This window comes from Oncorhynchus mykiss, chromosome 9 (genome assembly GCF_057628025.1).
Source record: "Oncorhynchus mykiss isolate SJ-2025 chromosome 9, ASM5762802v1, whole genome shotgun sequence".
NCBI lineage: Eukaryota > Metazoa > Chordata > Actinopteri > Salmoniformes > Salmonidae > Oncorhynchus > Oncorhynchus mykiss.
In genome coordinates, this window is record NC_143030.1 from 73,354,195 (window position 1) to 73,376,349 (window position 22,155).

General features: G+C 44.3%; 1 protein-coding gene, 1 non-coding gene and 1 pseudogene across 2 annotated transcripts; 2 read left to right on the plus strand and 1 right to left on the minus strand.

Moving 5' to 3' along the window:
- Window positions 1-230: 230 nt before the first annotated feature.
- Window positions 231-7,904, minus strand: LOC110531251 (protein FAM107B). Its single transcript, XM_036989288.2, has 5 exons — window positions 7,679-7,904; window positions 4,326-4,365; window positions 3,839-4,007; window positions 2,951-3,095; window positions 231-2,580 (listed from the first exon to the last, which is right to left on the minus strand). Exons 1-5 carry the CDS (start codon window positions 7,703-7,705, stop codon window positions 2,476-2,478), a joined length of 486 nt encoding a protein of 161 aa, XP_036845183.1. The 5' UTR covers window positions 7,706-7,904; the 3' UTR covers window positions 231-2,475.
- A 4,978-nt stretch (window positions 7,905-12,882) lies between these two features.
- Window positions 12,883-19,145, plus strand: LOC110531252 (protein kish-B-like; annotated as a pseudogene).
- On the plus strand, window positions 14,158-14,466 carry LOC118966196 (small Cajal body-specific RNA 2). Its single transcript, XR_005053462.2, has one exon.
- Window positions 19,146-22,155: the final 3,010 nt, after the last annotated feature.

Sequence of the window (22,155 nt, forward strand, 5' to 3'; positions counted from 1 at the left end):
TAGCTACCATTCCCTCCCCCCGCCGCATCCCTCCAGATGGCCAGCTTTCTTCTCTCATCCCGTGATGGAATGAAAAGATCGGCTAATTAAACAAAGTCCCATATCCATGTGAAAGACCGAAGAGCCCTTGGGGAACAGTTGAGCGCAGGAGAGCTGGCCTGGCCAAGTATTGATTCTCACAGTTGTTGTCCCCTAGATTCTACAGCACTAGGGTTATTTAAACGGGCATGTTTGTAATCGTTGAAGTCTTTATTGCTAAAAAAAGAAAAGGAACAACCACAACAACAACAGACAAACAAACAATTTAATTAAACGATTAGGACTAATACACCTAACATCTGCGATTATGGGGGTTTAGCTATATGAGTGACAACTGAAAAGAGAACATAACTACATTACATAAAGAGAGTTCAGAGTTTCAGTCACTGCCCTGTGTCCAATAGTGGAGTAAGGTATACTTAGTATATGGCCTTTGAAAGAAATGAACAAATGAAAATGAACACACACACCACATTATGATGCCATGCTGCTGTAAACCAATTGCTTGTGTTGAATACAGACTTCAAAACTAAAAGTGAATCATTTTTCTAGTAATATTATTTTAAAAAACGTAGAAAAAGAAAAACATCTATTCATAAATAAAATAAGATATTTGTCCTTAACATACACATTGTTTACAGTAGACATAAACTCAGCAAAAAAAGAAAGTCCCTTTTTCAGGTCCCTGTCTTTCAAAGATAATTCGAAAAATAATTCAAAGATCATTTGAAAATGTTTCCCATGCTTGTTCAATGAACCATAAACAATTAATGAACATGCACCTGTGGAATGGTCATTAAGACACTAACAGCTTACAGACGGTAGCCAATTAAGGTCACAGTTATGAAAACTTAGGACACTAAAGAGACCTTTCTACTGACTCTGAAAAACACCAAAAGCAAGATGCCTAGGGTCCCTGCTCATCTGCGTGAACGTGCCTTAGGCATGCTGCAAGGAGGCATGAGGACTGCAGATGTGGCCAGGGCAATAAATTGCAATGTCCGTCCTGTGCGATGCCTAAGACAGCGCTACAGGGAGACAGGACAGACAGCTGAACGTCTTCACAGTGGCAAACCACGTGTAACAACACCTGCAAAAGATCGGTCGCTGGACCAGACAGGACTGGCAAAAAAGTGATCTTCACTGACGAGTCGCGGTTTTGTCTCACCAGGGGTGATGGTCGGATTCGCGTTTATCGTCGAAGGAATGAGCGCTACACTGAGGCCTGTACTCTGGAGAGGGATTGATTTGGAGGTGGAGGGTCGTCATGGTCTGGGGCGGTTTGTCACAGCATCATCGGATTGAGCTTGTTGTCATTGCAGGCAATCTCAACGCTGTGTGTTACAGGGAAGACATCCTCCTCCCTCTTGTGGTACCCTTCCTGCAGGCTCATCCTGACATGACCCTCCAGCATGACAATGCCACCAGCCATACTGCTCATTCTGTGTGTGATTTCCTGCAAGACAGGAATGTCACTTCTGCCATGGCCAGCAAAGAGCCCGGATCTCAATCCCATTGAGCACGTCTGGGACCTGTTGGATCGGAAGGTGAGGGATAGAGCCATTCCCCCCAGAAATCTATGGGAACTTGCAGGTGCCTTGGTGGAAGAGTGGGATAACGTCTCACAGCAAGAATGGGCAAATCTGGTGCAGTCCATGAGGAGGAGATGCACTGCAGTACTTAATGCGTGGCCATACTGACTGTTACTTTTGATTTTGACCCCCCCATTTTGTTCAGGGACACATTATTCAATTTCTGTTAGTCACATGTCTGTGGAACTTATTCAGTTTATGTTTCAGTTGTTGAATCTTGTTATGTTCATACAAATATTTAGACATGTTAAGTTTGCTGAAAATAAATGCAGTTGAAAGTGAGAGGATGTTTCTTTTGTTGCTGAGTTTATGTATTTTCACTCACATTCTTTATATAAAACCTACTGACTGGTTTTCCTACATTGCTTATTTGGGGCGGCAGGGTAGCCTAGTGGTTAGAGCGTTGGACTAGTAACCGGAAGGTTGCAAGTTCAAACCCCCGAGCTGACAAGGTTGTTCTACCCCTGAACAGGCAGTTAACCCAGGCAGTCAACCCTGTCAATGAAAATAAGAATTTGTTCTTAACTGACTTGCCTGGTTAAATAAAGGTCAAATAAATAAAAATGGCCTTTTTCCACACAGTAAGAGCAAGAGATGCATATCAGTCCTAGGAGAAGTCTTTTCAGTAACTTGCTGCAGTGAAGTTGATCCTCATCATATAGCTGTAGGATATGGATCGCAGTGGAGGCTGGTGGAGGGAGAAACAGGAGGATGGATTCATTGCGATGGCAGAACCATTGTGGTGGGGGAGGTGAACAAGTGCACCTCCCCCACCAGAAACGGACTGCAGCCGTGGTGAGAGGCTGCGGGGGCGGACGGGACGGGACGGAGCGTCAGCTGGTCGTCACTGCCCAGACACCTGTGTGCGTCTCAGGTTGTCCTTTACACGTACAAACTCAGGGACTTCTCTCTCCTGCTCCTCCCTGCGCCTGATCTCCTCCTGCTCATACTGAAACACGACAGTAGATTAAATATGGTCATAGCCTTCTGCTGTTTTTGTAAATAGTAAATACACCATTTATTTTTCTTCCACTTATTGGTGTTTTATTACATAGTGTGTGGATGTGTGTTTGGCGTGTGTGTGTGTCTGGTGTGTGTGTGTTTGGAGTGTGTGTTTGTGTGTGTGTGTGTGTTTGGAGTGTGTGTCTGGTGTGTGTGGCATGTGTGTGTGTGTGTCTGGTGTGTGTGTGTGTGTGTCTGGTGTGTGTGTGTGTGTGTGTGTGTGTGTGTGTGTGTGTCTGGTGTGTTTGTGTGTGTCTGGTGTGTGTGTGTGTGTGTGTCTGGTGTGTGTGTGTGTGTGTGTGTCTGGTGTGTGTTACCTCCAGCAGTATCTGCTGTCTCTTGCGTAGCTCCGTCTCCAGTTCCAGAGGAGGCTGTAGAGCCAGTTCCTGCTCTCTGTGCTGCTCCAGCCTCCTCTGTTCCAGGACTCGCTTCAGCTCAGGCTTCTCTCCTGGCAACAGACCTCTAAGTGGGCAGAACAGACAACATATTCAGACATATTTACACTACTGCGCCAAGCAGAGCTGAGCTGAGCTGGCCTGGCTTGCATCCATCATAGTTGCTGGAAAGGACAATGTGAAACAAAATATCTAAGCCAGAAGAACGGTTCAGGTTGGCATGATTTGGGGGGAAAGGGTATTACATGCAGGGGTCTCAGTCTCTCTCACTCACTCACTCACTCACTCACTCACTCACTCACTCACTCACTCACACACTCGAACACTCACACACACACACACACACACACACACACACACACACACACACACACACACACACACACACACACACACACACACACACACACACACACACACACACACACACACACACACACACACACAATATGTCTATAGCGTCATCCACAGGACTCAGTGTAAATCCTGGCATGCCATTACACTATGTACTGCATGTGTACAGAGGCACAAATAAAAGTTCAAATGAACACACACACACACACACACACACACACACACACACACACACACACACTACCACTCGATCTGTCCTTGTGGTGCTGGGAATAAAGGCAGCATAGTTTAATAATACTAGACCTACACTCAGACACTATTATCTCTTACACCTTTCATTTTGTCTATGCTTCAGCAGATGAGATCTTTCTTCAAAATTTGGAGACATATAATAGAGCCTTCTGTTGATTTCTATGTAGATTGTAAGTATATGGAAGTGTTTTATTTCAACCCCACCGTTTGGTGCTGACCAACAGTTCGCGGTGCAGGTCGTGGTGACTGGGTGTCTCCACAGTGGAGCCGTTCAGCTTCACCCTGGACTGCTGCAGCTGGGACTGGCTCGCCTCCTGGACCTCACTACACTCTGTAGACTGCCGGGACAGGGCGTCGCGGCACACATAGTTCTCTACAGAGGAGAAAAGGGTAAAAAAAATAAAAAATATCTGAGAATTTGGCACGTCGAGCGTTTTTCCAGATCTGTTTTTTTTGCGTTTGCCAACTCCAATGCTGTCATTGTCAGATAATTCCATAAGTTGTCAAGAGAGTAAAAACAGACAAATCAAATCTAATTTTATTTGTCACATGCGTCGAATACAACAGGTATTAGACCTTACAGTGAAATGCTTACTTACATCTCAGCCTACCACAAGTCAACGTGTACCATCAAATCTGAGATCACATCATTTATGAATTAAATCCCTCTTAGCTGTTACTATAGATGTACCTTTTCTATGGTGCCGAAATCCTGGCCGCTGAGGAAGCACCTGAAAGGTGAGAGAGAAAAGAAAGGAAATCGCCCATCAATTAACTCCAGCAGAGTATACAAACATTGTACTGCATGGAGTGTAGTAATATGATACAGTAGGGAACAACACATCCGCACCACACCGTACCAAAGGCATGGTGTAAAACATCAGAGAGCTAACGGAGAAATAAGGATTGAGCCACATCAGTGCATTATGTGGGGTGGAGTCTGAACATCCTGTCTGATCACCATCACCACCACCTCAGAAACACTGGATGTGTGGGTAATATTCTCCTATAGTGTAAAACATCTTCCGTCACAGCACATTTTAATCTAACAATGTGGTATGTAATCAAGTCTTCCCTGTGTTAATCAAGCTGTTTGTTGATTCACCCCGTGCGATCTAGGTTGTGTAATAAGGGATAGAAGAAGAAGAGCCATCCCGGATAGGCTGCCTGCTGTGTTACTAAACGTGTGAAGAAGAAGAAGAGCCATCCCGGATAGGCTGCCTGCTGTGTTACTAAACGCGTGAAGAAGAAGAAGAGCCATCCCGGATAGGCTGCCTGCTGTGTTACTAAACGCGTGAAGAAGAAGAAGAGCCATCCCCGGCTAGGCTGCCTGCTGTGTTACTAACGCGTGAAGAAGAAGAAGAAGAAGAGCCATCCCGGCTAGGCTGCCTGCTGTGTTACTAACACGTGAAGAAGAAGAAGAACCATCCCCGGCTAGGCTGCCTGCTGTGTTACTAACACGTGAAGAAGAAGAAGAGCCATCCCGGCTAGGCTGCCTGTTGTGTTACTAACACGTGAAGAAGAAGAAGAGCCATCCCGGATAGGCTGCCTGCTGTGTTACTAACGCGTGAAGAAGAAGAAGAGCCATCCCGGCTAGGCTGCCTGTTGTGTTACTAACACGTGAAGAAGAAGAAGAGCCATCCCGGCTAGGCTGCCTGCTGTGTTACTAACACGTGAAGAAGAAGAAGAGCCATCCCGGCTAGGCTGCCTGCTGTGTTACTAACGCGTGCCGTCTCTATTTAGTCCCTCCGTGCTGTCACACGAAGGGAGCTCCTGTCAGAGCGCCAGGTCTTATTAACGGTTTGGCTCTACACTCAAGGTTACCAAGCTTTCCCAGTCCAGTCCATTCTCAAGCTCATCATCATCATCATCCTCACAGGGGCTTTAACTAAGGAACTTCAATATCATCATGATAATAATGCCATGGCAACCATCTGATGACAAACTCAACAAATATAAGGAGAAACCGTAGTATGCATGTGAAAACAAGCACCAAACTATTCGAACTGAACAGCGTAACAGCCATGTAACAGCCTAATTATAGCCTTTATAAGAGATGACCCTGCTTCTACACCTGCATCGCTTGCTGTTTGGGGTTTTAGGCTGCGTTTCTGTACAGCACTTTGAGATATCAGCTGATGTACGAAGGGCTATATAAATACATTTGATTTGATTTTGATTTGACTTTATTGTAAAGTGTAACTATTAGAAGTATAGAAATAGCTACCACAGCTGATAGAGAGAATAAATTCATCATAAGACTGTCCCTACTAGTCTCGACACACAGATTCCTCTGTCAGTAGTTGAAATCAGATAACCCTACTCTCAGATATATAATCACACTCTCCTTTGGAAGCAGGCCTCATGAACAGTATCATATTAACCAGAGGACAGATGGCAGACTGCAGTTGTCGTGAGTGTTCTGTGACTGACCTTTGACTCACAGACAGGCAAAGTCAAAGACAAAAACTAGCATCTTGCTCCAGGCCACAAACACTATCAACTACTACTACAGGTCTCTAGATAGTTTTTTTGTGCTGGATTGATTGTACTGCACCCATAATGTGTCGGAGGCACTGAGGCTTTGGGAAAAGACCGCTGTTGGTCCTACAGCCTATCAACTACCCAGCATGCTCTGTGCTGTGCCACGTTGTGCATGCATGTCTGTTTAGAACATGTCACTCTAAAGACTGTCAGGGACTATCTGCTATCTCTGGAACCAGTGTTATAAGCTGTACTGTCCTATTGCCCCCTCCCTCCCTCCCTGCCTCCTTCTTCCTGGTGCAGCCGGGTGTTATTGCAGCCCCTCCCAGCAGGGTGTTGATCTGGAAATGGAGGATAAAGAGGGACAGGGAACATGGTGACTCGCTTTTAACCAGAATTATAGAGCCAGGAAATAGATGAATGCCACCCGCCAGCCAGACAGACCAGTCAGCCAACCAACGGCTAGCTAGACCAGAACAGATCAGCCAGCCAACCAACAGCTAGCCAAACCAGACTAGCCAGACAACAGCTAGCCAGACAACAGTCAGCCAGACCAGTCCAATCTGATCTTCTGGTGTCCCTCTCTAACCCTTCAGACACTGACATTGTTGGACCAATCCATATCTATAGAAATTCATGTCATTTTGATCAATCTCAACAACTAGGGCATTTTATTGCATTCTTGGGGGAAAACACATTGGATTGAATTTGTATCATTATGCCATAGGTTTATGGTCAAATCAGTTCAATAGGAAGCTATTCCCTTCTTGTAAGATTCAGATGACCCATTTTAAAACCCACTTGGCCACCTTGTGGCCACCAGTGGTAACATCCTCAGTCGGACCTGAAGTGTTTTTATCATGGTCTGTGGACTATAACTAACTCAAAGCCCAAAGCTTGGTTATGACAGAAGGATAGACTATGTTTCTTCCTGGGTTTTGACCTTTCTCTGGAGTTTTTCCTAGCCACCGTGCTTCTACACCTGCATTGCTTGCTGTTTGGAGTTTTAGGCTGGGTTTCTGTACAGCACTTTGTGACATCAGCTGACGTAAGAATGGCTATACAAATACATTTGATTGATTGATTGAGCTCTCATCCTTTGCCAAAAAACACCAACATACACCTCCAGTCTAATGCAAAGAAATCCACATGTCTGTCTGAAATTTTTGTCGATTGCTCGAATCTTTTGATTGTTTGGATCAATCCACACACTGTCTGTAATGCTGTACTACTGATTAAGTATAGGCACAGTAGAGTTGTTGCTCTACAATATAACCCCATAACATTTTGACTATGCAGAAAGAAGCAACAGCATCCATAGCATCAATGCATAGTCAGCTTAGGTATCCATTCCTAGAAGGTCACAGATCAGCATCTCTAATATGTTGATCAGAATCACCTGCCACTGTCAATCAACACCATAGAATTGAATATAACACTAATTGAATGTATCTCTATGGCCAGCACCCACCACCTATGACAGGTGTCCAACGGAAAACCAGGTGTGATAGTTGAGCCACCAATTCAGAAAGCAGTTCAGACGATAATAAACAGACTCACTTTCTTTGAGTTGTATGCCCCTTCCATGGCACGGTCGCTATGGTCCCCCGCTTCTATCAAGCTACAAGGTCTCTCCCCTCTCTCTCTCTCTCTCTCTCTCTCTTATTCAATAGTCCATTGTCAAATGCCACACACCTCTACACAGACTGCTTCTTTGCATCTCCCAAATCCAACATACTAGTGCTGTCGCCGAGGAGAAGACTGTAAGGTTACAGTTGAATGATTTAAACTACCAGTCGTTGACACACAGTGGCAGTAGACAACCCCGATAATCCCATTACGCCATTCAAGATTAAGGGAACATCCCAAATGCAACCCTATTTCTTATATAGAACACTACGTTTAACCAGAACACTGGTCAAACGTAATCTACTACATAGAGACTAGGGTGCCATTTGGGATTCACCCCCCCCAGATAAGGACGTGGGATTAGCTAATTGCCTTGGACATGAATGCGGCTTTTAACCACTCCAAATTACAAAGGTAACGTAATGCAAAGAAATCGAGCCAAGACCTCAGAAAAAAAATTGTAGACCTCCACAAGTCTGGTTCATCCTCAGGAAGGAGACACGTTCTGTCACCTAGAGATGAACGTACTTTGGTGCGAAAAGTGCAAATCAATCCCAGAACAATAGCAAAGGACCTTGTGAATATGCTGCAGGAAACAGGTACAAAAGTATCTATATCCACAGTAAAATGAGTCCTATATCGACATAACCTGAAAGGCTGCTCAGCAAGGAAGAAGCCACTGTTCCAAAACCTCCATAAAAAAGCTAGACTACGGTTTGCAACTGCACATGGGGACAAATATCGTACCTTTTGGAGAAATGTCCTCTGGTCTGATGAAACAAAAATATAACTATTTGGCAATAATGACCATCCTCATGTTTGGAGGAAAAAGGGGGAGGCTTGCAAGCCAAAAACACCATCTCAACTGTGAAGCACAGGGGTGGCAGCATCATGTCGTGGGGGTGCTTTGCTGCAGGAGGGTCTGGTGGACTTCACAAAATAGATGGAATCATGAGGAAGGACAATTATGTGGATATATTGACGCAACATCTCAAGACATCAGTCAGGAAGTTAAAGCTTGGTCGCAAATAGGTCTTCCAAATGGACAATGACCCCAAGCATACTTCCAAAGTTGTGGCAAAATGGCTTAAGTACAACAACGTCAAGGTATTGGTGTGGCCATCACAAAGCCCTGACCTCAATCCTATAGAAAATGTGTGGGCAGAACTGAAAAAGCGTGTGCGAGCAAGGAGGCTTACAGTTACACCAGCTCTGTCAGGAGGAATGGGCCTATGTTCACCCAACTTATTGTGGGAAGGTTGTGGAAGGCTCTCCGAAACGTTTGACCCAAGTTAAACAATTTAAAGGTAATGATACCAAATACTAATTGAGTGTATGTAGACTTCTGACCCACTGGGAATGTGATGAAAGAAATAAAAGCTGAAATAAATAATTCTCTCTACTATTATTCTGACATTTCACATTCTTAAAATAAAATGGTGATCCTAACTGACCTAATACAGGGAATTTTTTGTGTGTGTTTGTGTGTGTGAATATATATATATATATATATATATATATATATATATATATATATATATATATATATACAGTATATCACAAAAGTGAGTACACCCCTCACATTTTTGTAAATATTTGAGTATATCTTTTCATGTAACAACACTGAATAAATGACACTTTGCTACAATGTAAAGTAGTGAGTGTACCCCTTGTATAACAGTGTATAACAGTGTAAATTTGCTGTCCCCTCAAAATAACTCAACACACAGCCATTAATGTCTAAACCGCTGGCAACAAAAGTGAGTACACCCCTAAGTGAAAATGTCCAAATTGGGCCCAATTAGCCATTTTCCCTCCCCGGTGTCATGTGACTTATTAGTGTTACAAGGTCTCAGGTGTGAATGGGGAGCAGGTGTGTTAAATTTGGTGTCATCGCGCACACACTCCCTCATACTGACTGGTCACTGGAAGTTTGACATGGCACCTCAAGGCAAAGAACTCTCTGAGGATCTGAGAAAAATAATTGTTGCTCTATATAAAGATGGCCCAGGCTATAAGAAGATTGCCAAGACCCTGAAACTGAGCTGCAGCACGGTGGCCAAGACCATACAGCGGTTTAACTGGACAGGTTCCACTAAGAACAGGCCTCGCCATGGTCGACCAAAGAAGTTGAGTGCACGTGCTCAGCGTCATATCCAGAGGTTGTCTTTGGGAAATAGACGTATGAGTGCTGCTAGCATTGCTGCAGAGGTTGAAGGGGTGGGGGGTCAGCCTGTCAGTGCTCAGACCATACGCCGTACACTGCATCAAATTGGTCTCCATGGCTGTCGTCCCAGAAGGAAGCCTCTTCTAAAGATGATGTCCATCTCTGATTTCTTCCTGTGACATCGGGTGCTGTAGATGTCTTGGAGGGCAGGCAGGGTGCTCCCGGTGATGCGTTGTGCAGACCGTACCACCCTCTGGAGAGCTCTGCGGTTGCGGGCGGTGCGGTTGTCATACCAGGCGGTGATAGACCCCGACAGGATGCTCTCAATTGCGCATCTGTAAAGGTTTCTGAGGGTCTTAGGGGCCAAGCCGAATTTCTTCAGCCTCCTGAGATTGAAGAGGGGCTGTTGCGCCATCCTCACCACACTGTCTGTGTGGGTGGACCATTTCAGATGGTCAGTTATGTGTACGCCGAGGAACTTGAAGCTTTCCACCTTCTCCACTGCGGTCTCGTTGATGTGGATAGGGGCGTGCTCAGTTTGCTGTTTCCTGAAGTCCACGATCAGCTCCTTCATTTTGTTGATGTTGATGGAGAAGTAATTTTCCTGATACCAATCCGCCAGGGCTCTCAACTCCTCCCTGTAGGCTGTCTCGTCATTGTTGGTAAATCAGGCCTACTACTGTTGTGTCCTCTGCAAACGTGATGATAGAGTCAGGGTGTGCGTGGCCGCGCAGTCATGGCTGAACAGGGAGTACAGAAGGGGGCTCAGCACACACCTTTGTGAGGTGCCTGTGATGAGGATCAGCGAAGTGGAGGTGTTGTTTCCTACCTTAACCACCTGGGGGCGGCCCTTCAGGAAGTCCAGGACCCAGTTGCAGGGTGGGGTTCAAACCCAGGGCCCCGAGCTTAATGATGAGCTTGGAGGGTACTATGGTGTTGAAGGCTGAGCTATAGTCAATGAACAGTATTCTGACGAAGGTATTCCTCTTGTTCAGTTGGGTTAGGGCAGTGTGCAGTGCGATGGCGATTGCATCAACTGTAGATCTATTGTCGCGGTAAGCAAATTGAAGTGGGTCTAGGGTGTCAGGTAAGGTAGAGGTGATATGATCCTTAACTAGCCTCTCAAAGCACTTCATGATGACAGAAGTGAGTGCTACGGGGCCATAGTCATTTAGTCCAGTTAACTTTGCTTTCTTGGGAACAGGAACAATGGTGGACATCTTGAAGCATGTGGAGACCGCAAACTGGGATAGGGAGAGATTGAATATGTCCGTAAAGCCTTGCGAGGGTTAACACGCTTAAATGTCTTACTCGCGTTGGCCACAGAGAACGAGAGCCCACAGTCCTTGGTGGCACTTTATTATCCTCAAAGCGGGCAAAGAAGGTGTTTAGCTTGTCTGGGAGCAAGACGTCGGTGTCTGCAACATGGCTGATTTTCGCTTTGTAATCCGTGATTGTCTGGAGACACTGCCACATACATCTGGTGTCCGAGCCGTTGAATTGCTACTCCACATTGTCTCTGTACTGATGTTTAGCCTGTTTGATTGCCTTAGGGAAGGAATAACTACACTGTTTCCATTCTATCATGTTCCAAGTCACCGTACCATGGTTAAATTAGGTGGTTTTCTAAAATGAGTTATCTGTGTTTTGTCTGGTTGATCATGAGTCTCCATCTTTTACACTAATTGACTGCACATTGCATGTTCTGTAGGTCATGTCCCGTTTCTTTCATCAAAATACCATCAGCATATAAAATGATACTTAGCATTTCATCATCTTACTCCAATATTTAACTGTTTCATTTATTTTGCCAAATAATTTATAAACAAAGCAAACAAAGTCAGTGATAAGGCATCTCCTTGTTTTACACCCGAAAGTGTTGGAAACCAATCTGTATGATATTCATTACATCTAGTTCTTAACTGGCTTGCCTAGTTAAATAAAAATGTATTAAGAACTAACATAAACACAAACAATTGGTACTTTGTAAAGAGACTGGATTGCATGATAAAATTTCCCATCAACCATTGTCTTTAACATTTCAATAGTCTAAAGTGGGTTTCTCTCATAGTCTCCTTTCAAAATAGATCTGTTAAGATCAGCTTGGTCCAGTTTAGCTCAGTGCAGAATGCAAATGTAGGGATTAAGTAAGTTAAAAAGAAAAATATTTCAGTAAGAGATGGACCCTCATTGATTTCACTAAGAGATGCACCCTCATTGATTTCACTAAGAGATGCACCCTCATTGATTTCACTAAGAGATGCACCCTCATTGATTTCACTAAGAGATGGACCCTCATTGATCTCACTAAGAGATGCACCCTCATTGATTTCACTAAGAGATTGACCCTCATTGATTTCACTAAGAGATGCACCCTCATTGATTTCACTAAGAGATGGACCCTCATTGATTTCACTAAGAGATGGACCCTCATTGATTTCACTAAGAGATGGACCCTCATTGATTTCACTAAGAGATGCACCCTCATTGATCTCACTAAGAGATGGACCCTCATTTATGTCACTAAGAGATGCACCCTCATTGTACCAGATATGGACTAGAAGTGATCCTGCAACTGGTTTACATTGCCCTTCTACTGTGATACATTAACCATATACATGTTTTTCCGGTCAAACAAATGTAAATATAGTAGCAGCATGACTTTGCTTGGAGAATGCAACGCTTATTTCTGTATCGTTATGAAAGTGTTTAAGTACAGTTGCTTATTAGCTAGCAAGCTAACTTTAGCCACCAACAAGTTCAGGTGTCGTTCGCCAGCAGGTAATTTAGCTAGCTAATGTGAAGACTTGGTTGACTCAGTCAATAGCCATTCACTTCAAAAGCACAATAAAGCCCTAAATTAACGCCACACTTGAACTATTCGTTCAACTTCAGCAAGTTAGTACACAAACGGTCTACAAACAAATCTATGAAATTGTTACATCAGTTTGCTAATGCCTATCTCTGAGCAATGTATTCGTTCGATGGTGTACTGGTGTTCGGCTTGCTGTTCATCTGCACGTGTGCCTCGCATGAAGGGCTGGCTGAAAAGAGAGGGGTCTGGGGGAGTGTTCTATAATGGTATTAAATGGGAATAAGACTGTGCCTCCTAATTAACATGCCAGCGATTGATAATTAGTCAACAGGATTAAATCAGGCATCCCTTAAACACAGTAAAGGGTCTTCTTATTAATGTGCTATTTAAAATGGAAAGTTTAACATTCAATAAACGTTCATGCACATCACTTGTGCATTTGTACACACACCTACCACTTGCTTTTCTAATGAGTTTAAAATGTGATGTTTACGACTTGATATAACCAGTGATTGTCTTTGTTCTTGTCTCAACAGCATCTGTGATTGGGACCAGACTTCACCTGACAGTGGCTCTATCCTGTGTGACCATGGCGTTCTATGTCTTTCTAAAGGGACCAACTAGGGGACTGGACTGTCTAGTCGGCACCTCATGGACACTAGCCTGGTCCCAGGTTTCTTTGACAATGACAGCAATTGAATTTTCAAGACAGTAAAAACACAAATAGATCTGTGACCAGGCTGCATGGACACTGGCTATGAGCTCGGAACCAAATGAACGATGGGGATAAAAACTTTCCAAAAGTGGGCATCTCTCTGTCAACATGCCACACTTTCTGAACTGAGATGTTATTTGAGTTAGAGAGGTGATGAAAAAAGGTCAAGACACTGACAGACACAGAGATCAACAACATGAGAGAGCCTCTGTGTGCAGTCAGTGGTGAAAACAAATTGGGTGATGTATCTCTTTCTGTGTATTCAAAAGGGGACTTTGGGAATTTAACTGTGAATCTCAGGAGTTTGGACCAAGGTACCTCGACAGGACCAATGTATAAAATTTTCATTTGACATTTATTTTTTAAAGTGTGATTTTCTATTACGTGGATGAAGGTGGAATAGAGGGTGGAAATGGAAAATAAAGTTGATAAAATATATTGCCGTAAATTAATAAAGTTTAACCATTTATGAGTTATTTATATGTTAAGAATGTTGTGTGATTATTTTTTTTTTTTAAAGGCACATGTAAGCCTCCTGCTCAATACAAGGCAGTCACTGGTTACCATCTATGGCCACATGAGGGCACGCTATTATTTTACGACAGCCTTCCCCCCGAAATGTCCCATGATTCCTTGCGCTCTATAAATTCCATAACTCGGAAACGGAGCCATTCTTGTTTTGTTTGACTGGTGGCGTGTGTTTGTGTGAGCGAATGAATGCGAGAGAGAATGATTGTTTTATGTCTGTAATGTTTCATGTCTTAGTCTAGCGACCAAAAAAAACTACACAGTGATCTTATTTGATCTGATCGGGGTTGGGCCTTGCTCCGATTCGGAAATGATAGGACCCGACATGCGAGCCCCTGAGGCCATGAGCATGAAGCTTCCACTAACTTCAGGGCCTCCACAAGAAATTGTGGTCAGAAGTGATGACTCGATCAGATATACTAGGTCCGAGGAGATTTGTGGTTTTACCTCATTCTCCACACCGGCCAATGAGTATAACAGCGATTCTGATCTGCCATAAATTCGATAATTGTGCCCAGGTGTAAGAAGCTGCCTGTATTTGGCTGGCTAGCTACTAAGCTAACGTTGGCTAACGAGGTGACTCTTTGTGGCCCATGCGAACAGCAAAGCTAACAAACAGCCAGGTAATGAGCCAATGACAATGGCAGTAAAGTCGTTTTGGAGAGAAGTGGGCAAATTTGTAGTTTCATAGATATTCGTTTTGTGGTCCTGCTGCTGGTCACTTCAAAAGAAACCATGCTCGTTAAACACTTTCTGCTCAATGTGCATCCAGTCTAACATGTCATTTGACATGGTTCGTTTTTCTTGGGGGGTAGATAGATAGTAGCTTCCGTCAATGTAATTGTCCGCATTTTCAATCTCCCATGTATTTTATTTTTTTATGTGTGTGTATGTATATGTAGCGTGGTTCGTTCTGCGTTGTGTACTTTTAATTAGGACCTTGACACAACTGTAGGTCTGCTGATTTGCCCTGCCCACGAAGAGACGACACACAATATCTTTGCCTTTTAGCACTTTTACAATCACGTGTATGTACAATATTGATATGAAAAAGTGTTTGTACACCAAAAATAACATTAGCTATGCAGCTGTAAAAAAAAAAAGAAGCAATTTTAAAGCACACGGAATTATTATTATCAAATTATTAACATCTCACCTTAGCCTTGCCTATTTGAATTGGACCTTGTGTGCAATTTGGTGCATAATCTAGGGGAACAACATCACACTGTGACATATATATGTATGTATACATTATCATTTTCTGCTAACTCTACCTCCCCTAATTGGAGTAAACTAATTAACAACAACACTTAGGATTTTACTTCCAGTTTATACACACTATATACATTTTACAGACACAATCTATTTTACAATAGTTATATTTTGTTTGTTTTTAGTCCTGTCCTTCCCCAACCTCCCATCGATTTCTGATGTCCATCTAGTTGCTGTATATTTTTAACCGCTGTTTCACAAAAGTTCTGAACCTATATACATTTTACAGACACAGTATATTTTAGATTTGTTATCTTGTTATTAGTCCCACCCTACAGCTCCATTCAACTCCTCCCATCTGTCTCTTAACGCCATCCTCATTGGATTTCTATTATCTGTGCTGAGATGCTTCACAAAAGTTCGGAACCTTTGTAATCTCATAGTTTCTATAGATTGTAAATTAAATAGTTTTTTTTTTGCTAAAAGTATTATATTATTGATCGATTGACTGACTTTTCAGATCACCCAGTATTGCTATCTGCAGCGTTAGTTCCAGGTAAATGTTGCAATTCTTCAGCCATTACATATGGACAGTACCAAAATAAATTGTCTAATGACTGTCACTTCGCAGAAAAATCTGCAGAGCTGGGAAAGTTGTATCCCCCATATATGCACGACCGTTCAAAAGTTTGGGGTCACTTAGACATTTCCTTGTTTTTGAAAGAAAAGCTAATTTTTTGTCCATTTTAAAATAACATCAAATTGATCAGAAATACAGTGTAGACATTGTTTATGTTGTAATGACTAGTGTAGCTGGAAATGGCATGTTGTGTTAGCTAATCCAAGTTTATCATTTTAAAAGGCTAATTGATCATTATAAAATATTTTTGCAATTATGTTAGCACAGCTGAAAACTGTTGTTCTGATTAAAGAAGCAATAAAACTGGCCTTCTTTAGACTAGTTGAGTATCTGGAACATCAGCATTTGTGGGTTCGATTACAGGCTCAAAATGGCCAGCAACAAAGTATTTTCTTCTGAAACTCGTCAGTCTATTCTTGTTCTGAGAAATGAAGGCTATTCCATACAAGAAATTGCCAAGAAACAACATGTCATACAACGCTGTGTACTACTCCCTTCACAGAACAGTGCAAACTGGCTGGCTCAGTGCACAACCGAGCAAGAGGACAAGTACATTAGAGTGAAAAAATATATATATGCTAATAACGGTCCTCTGAGTATATCAACAAAAGGCTTGGTATACCTCCACTGGTATGCCAACCAGCCCTGGAGATTTCCCAGACTTAAAGGCTTTAATTGCATCAAGAAGTTCCTGCTATGTAATTTGGCCTTCACATAGTTTGTTTTCTTTTCACATACTTGTTTAGTTATGTAGTGAAAGCAACTTAAAAGAGGTGTTGACAAAATAGTGATTTTATTGAAATATGTTTCTGTAGACTTGAATACAGTAATAGTAATGATCTTGCGTAGGGGTTAGTTTACTGGACGCTGAGTGGGATGTCCTCTGGGTATGTTGGTATTATTAAATAGAGTAGAGTCCACAATAGTGCTTCCAGGAGTATCTCCTTTTGGTAAGAGGTATTGTGAGGAATTTATGTGGAGACAAAAGAAAGATGAGATCTTATCACACATTGTTTGGGAACATGCCCTGCCTAGGCCAGTAGGCCTGTGGATTGAAATTATCCCCAACTGCCTTTTTCTTTGATAACTGGTGTCCCTCATACTTGGCCAGGCCCAGAGCCCGTACCATTATGTCAGAACTAATACCTTTACCATTAGGTCAGAACTAGAACCCTTACCATTAGGTCAGAACTAGGACCCTTACCATTAGGTCAGAACTAGAACCCTTACCATTAGGTCAGAGCTAGAACCCTTACCATTAGGTCAGAACTAGGACCCTTACCATTAGGTCAGAACTAGAACCCTTAACATTAGCTCAGAACTAGAACCCTTACCATTAGGTCAGAACTAGGACCCGTACCATTATGTCAGAACTAGAACCCTTACCATTAGGTCAGAACTAGGACCCTTACCATTAGGTCAGAACTAGAACCCTTACCATTAGGTCAGAACTAGAACCCTTACCATTAGGTCAGAACTAGAACCCTTACCATTAGGTCAGAACTAGGACCCTTACCATTAGGTCAGAACTAGGACCCTTACCATTAGGTCAGAACTAGGGACTCTTACCATTAGGTCAGAACTAGAACCCTTACCATTAGGTCAGAATTAGGACCCTTACCATTAGGTCAGAACTAGGACCCTTACCATTAGGTCAGAACTAGGACCCTTACCATTAGGTCAGAACTAGGGACTCTTACCATTAGGTCAGAACTAGAACCCTTACCATTAGGTCAGAATTAGGACCCTTACCATTAGGTCAGAACTAGGACCCTTACCATTATGTCAGAATTAGGACTCTTACCATTAGGTCAGAACTAGAACCCTTACCATTAGGTCAGAACTAGGACCTTTACTATTAGGTCAGAACTAGAACCCTTACCATTATGTCAGAACTAGAACCCTTACCATTATGTCAGAACTAGAACCCTTACCATTATGTCAGAACTAGGACCCTTACCATTAGGTCAGAACTAGAACCCTTACCATTAGGTCAGAGCTATGACTGTTTGTTAGTAGTCCCAGTAGTTATGGACACAGTCAAAAATATGTTCATATACCAGTCACAAAGTAGATAACCATGATATTCCTTTCAGACTTCTTCATTATGCACATCCTCCCCTTGTCTGCCCATCAGAGTATTTGCTAATTCACCCCATTAGTTATAATTTATTGAACAAGTCATCAGGACCGAGTTTGCGAAACCCTGATCTAGACAACAGCAGCACCACAGTTTGAGCGTTTCCCCCAGTTTTATGCCCATGTTTTGTGACTTTTGACCCCTAGCCTCCTGGTTTTGTTACCCATGCTTGTCAGTAGCAGTCTCCCTCTGGTATAAAGTTCTTACTACTGAGGAAATCTTGGTGGTGTTCATTTGTTGATTTCAGATGGAAGTCTAGGTTGTCTTTAGGTGCCATGGATGGTATAGATGATCGTTAAGCTAATTTATATGCCATTTTATGATGTAAATTATGCATATTTTCAGTTTCTGTAAAATGTGCGTGTGAATCAATCATGTCAAAGTTTATATTGTGCTAGCTGCATTTAGCTAGTAGGGCTACTCCCCCTCTCCCCCCCTATCTCTCGTTCTCATGTTTAAGGAAAGGGATGTCTCGTTTTCATGTTTAAGGAAAGGGATCTCTCGTTCTCATGTTTAAGGAAAGGGATCTCTCGTTCTCATGTTTAAGGAAAGGGAAAGGGTTCTGTCATTCATGGCGTTATAACAGCTAGAAATGTTACAATGTGGATGAAGATAAATAAATGTTTTTGCCGCCAAATTGTGTCCCCTTGTGTTTGTCGCGCTCTACAATGTTTACTAACTTAACATTGGTAGCCCAAAAGCTGGCAGATGGCAATATTGAGTCGTGTCACCTTACCATCCAAATGCACCATCCGTTCAGGCTGCATAGGCTTCGATTTCCTCCTTAACTTTATTTAATGGCGAAAAGGCAGAAAAAAACGGGGGAAATATGCATACTTTCCTTATTAAAAAACCCATTACCAACACCATTACCCACCACCATGCTATTGGCTAATCCCAGATTCTGTGTATTGCATTCAGTTTCAACCTGATTGTCTGAATACGATACACAACATCCGGGATTAGCATTTAGCCAAAAGGGTCAGCAGCCAGTTCTGAACTGATAATCGGGCTGAGCCGAGGTATCACAGCAGGAACAGACATGTTCTCCAGAGAATGCAGAATCGCTCCCCGGGCAGGGTGTGACTGTGGATCCTGGGCTAGAACTGCAGAGGGTTCTTCACAACTGGCAGGTTGGGGCTCCCGACAGAGCCAGGGTGGACCTCACAGGCAGGGACTAGCAGAGGACTGAAGGGCCCCGAAGTCAAGGTCGAGCTCTGGCCTCTCAGGAGGCGTCGCTGAAGGTCTCCGATGAGGAGCAAGCGGAGGCTCCCCCACAGGGTCAGAGAGGACCTTGCTGGTGAGGATGGGACCTCAGGGCAAAGGCTGAAGCGGCCCCCGTGGAGGAAGCCATGGTGGGCTCCCACTCAAGACCAGGTGGGGGCTCCCCAAAGGAGCTGGGCTGGTCTCTTTGTGCTGAGATAAGTGGGAACCCCAATGCATGGGCAGCCGGTGTCTGGAAGCCAGGGCTAAGTGGAGGACCCGTGGCTGGAGATGAACTTGGCTCCTCATCAGGAGCAGGTGGGGGCTTGTCATTGGCTTCTGGTGAAGCCCCCCTAACTGGAACAGGGATGACTCCTAGTGTAAAGCCAAGTGGTGGCCCCTGGGCTGCAGCTGGTGGCATAGATACTGGGACAGGGTCTAAAGATCCCTGGGCTGCAGCTGATGGCAGAGATACTGGGACAGGGGCTGGGGATCCATGGGCTGCAGGTGATGGCAGAGATACTGGGACAGGGGCTGGGGATCCCTGGGCTGCAGCTGGTGGCAGAGATACTGGGACAGGGGCTGGGTATCCCTGGGCTGCAGCTGGTGGCAGAGATACTGGGACAGGGGCTGGGCATCCCTGGGCTGCAGCTGGTGGCAGAGATACTGGGACAGGGGCTGGGCATCCCTGGGCTGCAGCTGGTGGCAGAGATACTGGGACAGGGGCTGGGGATCCCTGGGCTGCAGCTGGTGGCAGAGATACTGGGACAGGGGCTGGGGATCCCTGGGCTGCAGCTGGTGGCAACCAGGGAGATGCTGGCTGATGAGCTGCATCAACGACGGTCTGTGGGCCAGTGGCTGCAACACGATGGCTCTCTGTTACAGGAGCTGGTGACCTGAAGACTGGGCCAGGTTGTACCTTCAGGTCCAGCTGGGCTGCCCGGGTAGCAGGCAGCGGGTCTACGATGACGGAAGCAGGCTGGGCCCTTGTAGATGGAGAAGGCTGCTCCTCATGCCTGGCAGACAGGGAGTCTGACTTGACAAGGGTAGGCTGAGCTCCTATAGCAGGAACAGACAGAAGACTGGAGCACAAGGTAGGCTCAGACCCATATTCAGTGGCATACAGGAACTTGAGGGAAGAATGGGTTAGCTTTGTAGGGATCAGCAGTAACCCTGGGGAAGGGGCAGACTGGGCCCCATCTGTGGTAGCTGGTCTGGGCTCCAGGAAAGGGGTAGTCAGAGCACCTGTGGCTGGAGAGGGCTGTAGCACCATGTTTGCCTGGAGCACCACGGTGGCTACTACTGGCTGATTCTCTGTAGCCGGAGCAGCTGAAGAGTCCACCTCGTTGATTAACTTCGGCTCTGTAGCAGGAGCGGGTGGCAACACTGGAACAGCAGCTGGCTACAGGCTACTGTTGACTGATAGGTCCTTTGTGGCGGCAGACTGAAACACCTTGTTAGGAACAGGCTGGATACCCATGCTGAGGGCAAATTGAGAACCAATGGCAGTGACGGGTAGACATACCCTGGCACCGTCAGTTGGCTGGTACTCCACACTGGGAGTGTCTAGAAGCTGACAGGTAGGTATGTCTCTTAGCTGGACCACTGGTGGAGGAGTAGCCACCTGACAGGTGGAATGAGCACCGGGACTGAGGGGAACTCATAGCTGCTGGAGGAGGCTCTTGGTAGCCGCACTGTAGGCTTGGAATGCCATCACATGCTGGAGGCCATGCATACCAAACATACCAAGACAGTCGTGAAGAGGGCACAACAAAACCTTTTCCCCCTCAGGAGACTGAAAAGAATTGGCAATGGCCCCCAGATCCTCAAAAGGTTCTACAGCTGCACCATCGAGAGCATCACCGCCTGGAATGGCAACTGCTCGGCATCTGACCGTAGCACTACAGAGGGCAGTGCGAGCGGCCCAGTACATCACTGGGGCCAAGCTTCCTGCCATCCAGGACCTATATAATAGGCGGTGTCAGAGGAATGCCCATAAAATTGTCATAGACTCCAGTCAACCAAGTTATAGACTGTTTTCTCTGCTACCGCACAGCAAGTGGTGCCAGAGCGCCAAGTCTAGGACCAAAAGGCTCCTCAACAGCTTCTACCCCCAAGCCATTATACTGCTGAACAATTCATACAAATTGCCACTGGACAATTTACATTCATTTACATTTCCCCCCTCATCAATCTACAGACAATAGCCCATGATGACAAAGCAAAAACAGGTTGAGACATTTTTGCGTAGTTTAGAAGAAAAAAAACTGAAATGTCACATTTACATTTACATACTCAGTACTTTGTTGAAGCACCTTTGGCAGCGATCACAGCATTGAGTCTTCTTGGGCATGGCGCTACAAGCTAGGCACACCTGTTTTTGGGGAGTTTCTGCCATTCTTCTCTGCAGATTCTCTCAAGCTATGTCAGGTTAGATGGGGAGCATTGTTGCACATCTATTTTCAGGTCTCTCCAGAGATGTTCTATCGGGTTCAAGTCCGGTCTCAAAGACATCCCGAGACTTGAACCTTCGCCCCATCTGAGGTCCTGAGTTTCGCTTTGTCATTGTGTGTAGATTGCTGAGGATTTTATTCTTAATTTAATACATTTCAGAATAAGGCTGTAACGTAACAAAATGGGGAAAAAGTCAAGGGGTCTGAATACTTTCCGAAGGCACTGTACATGTGACTATTAAATTTATAATCTGAAATTGTGTTGTTGAATCTCTGTTCATCAACATTGGGCCTTATAAAAATGCACACAGTCTCATTTAATTCATACATCTGATGAGATCGTGCACCTGTCAAGTGCGGCAATGCCTGCTAAAACAGCATTCTCTAATGCAAAAAATTGACTTTTAGTAAAATAGACAAAATGTTGCTGTCCATTCATTTAACTAAATTAAAACCCTATATTTATTTGATTATTTTTGGGGTTCTAGAGTGGAATCCTGTGCCTCATAGTTAGGCTAGATACTGTATCAGCAGT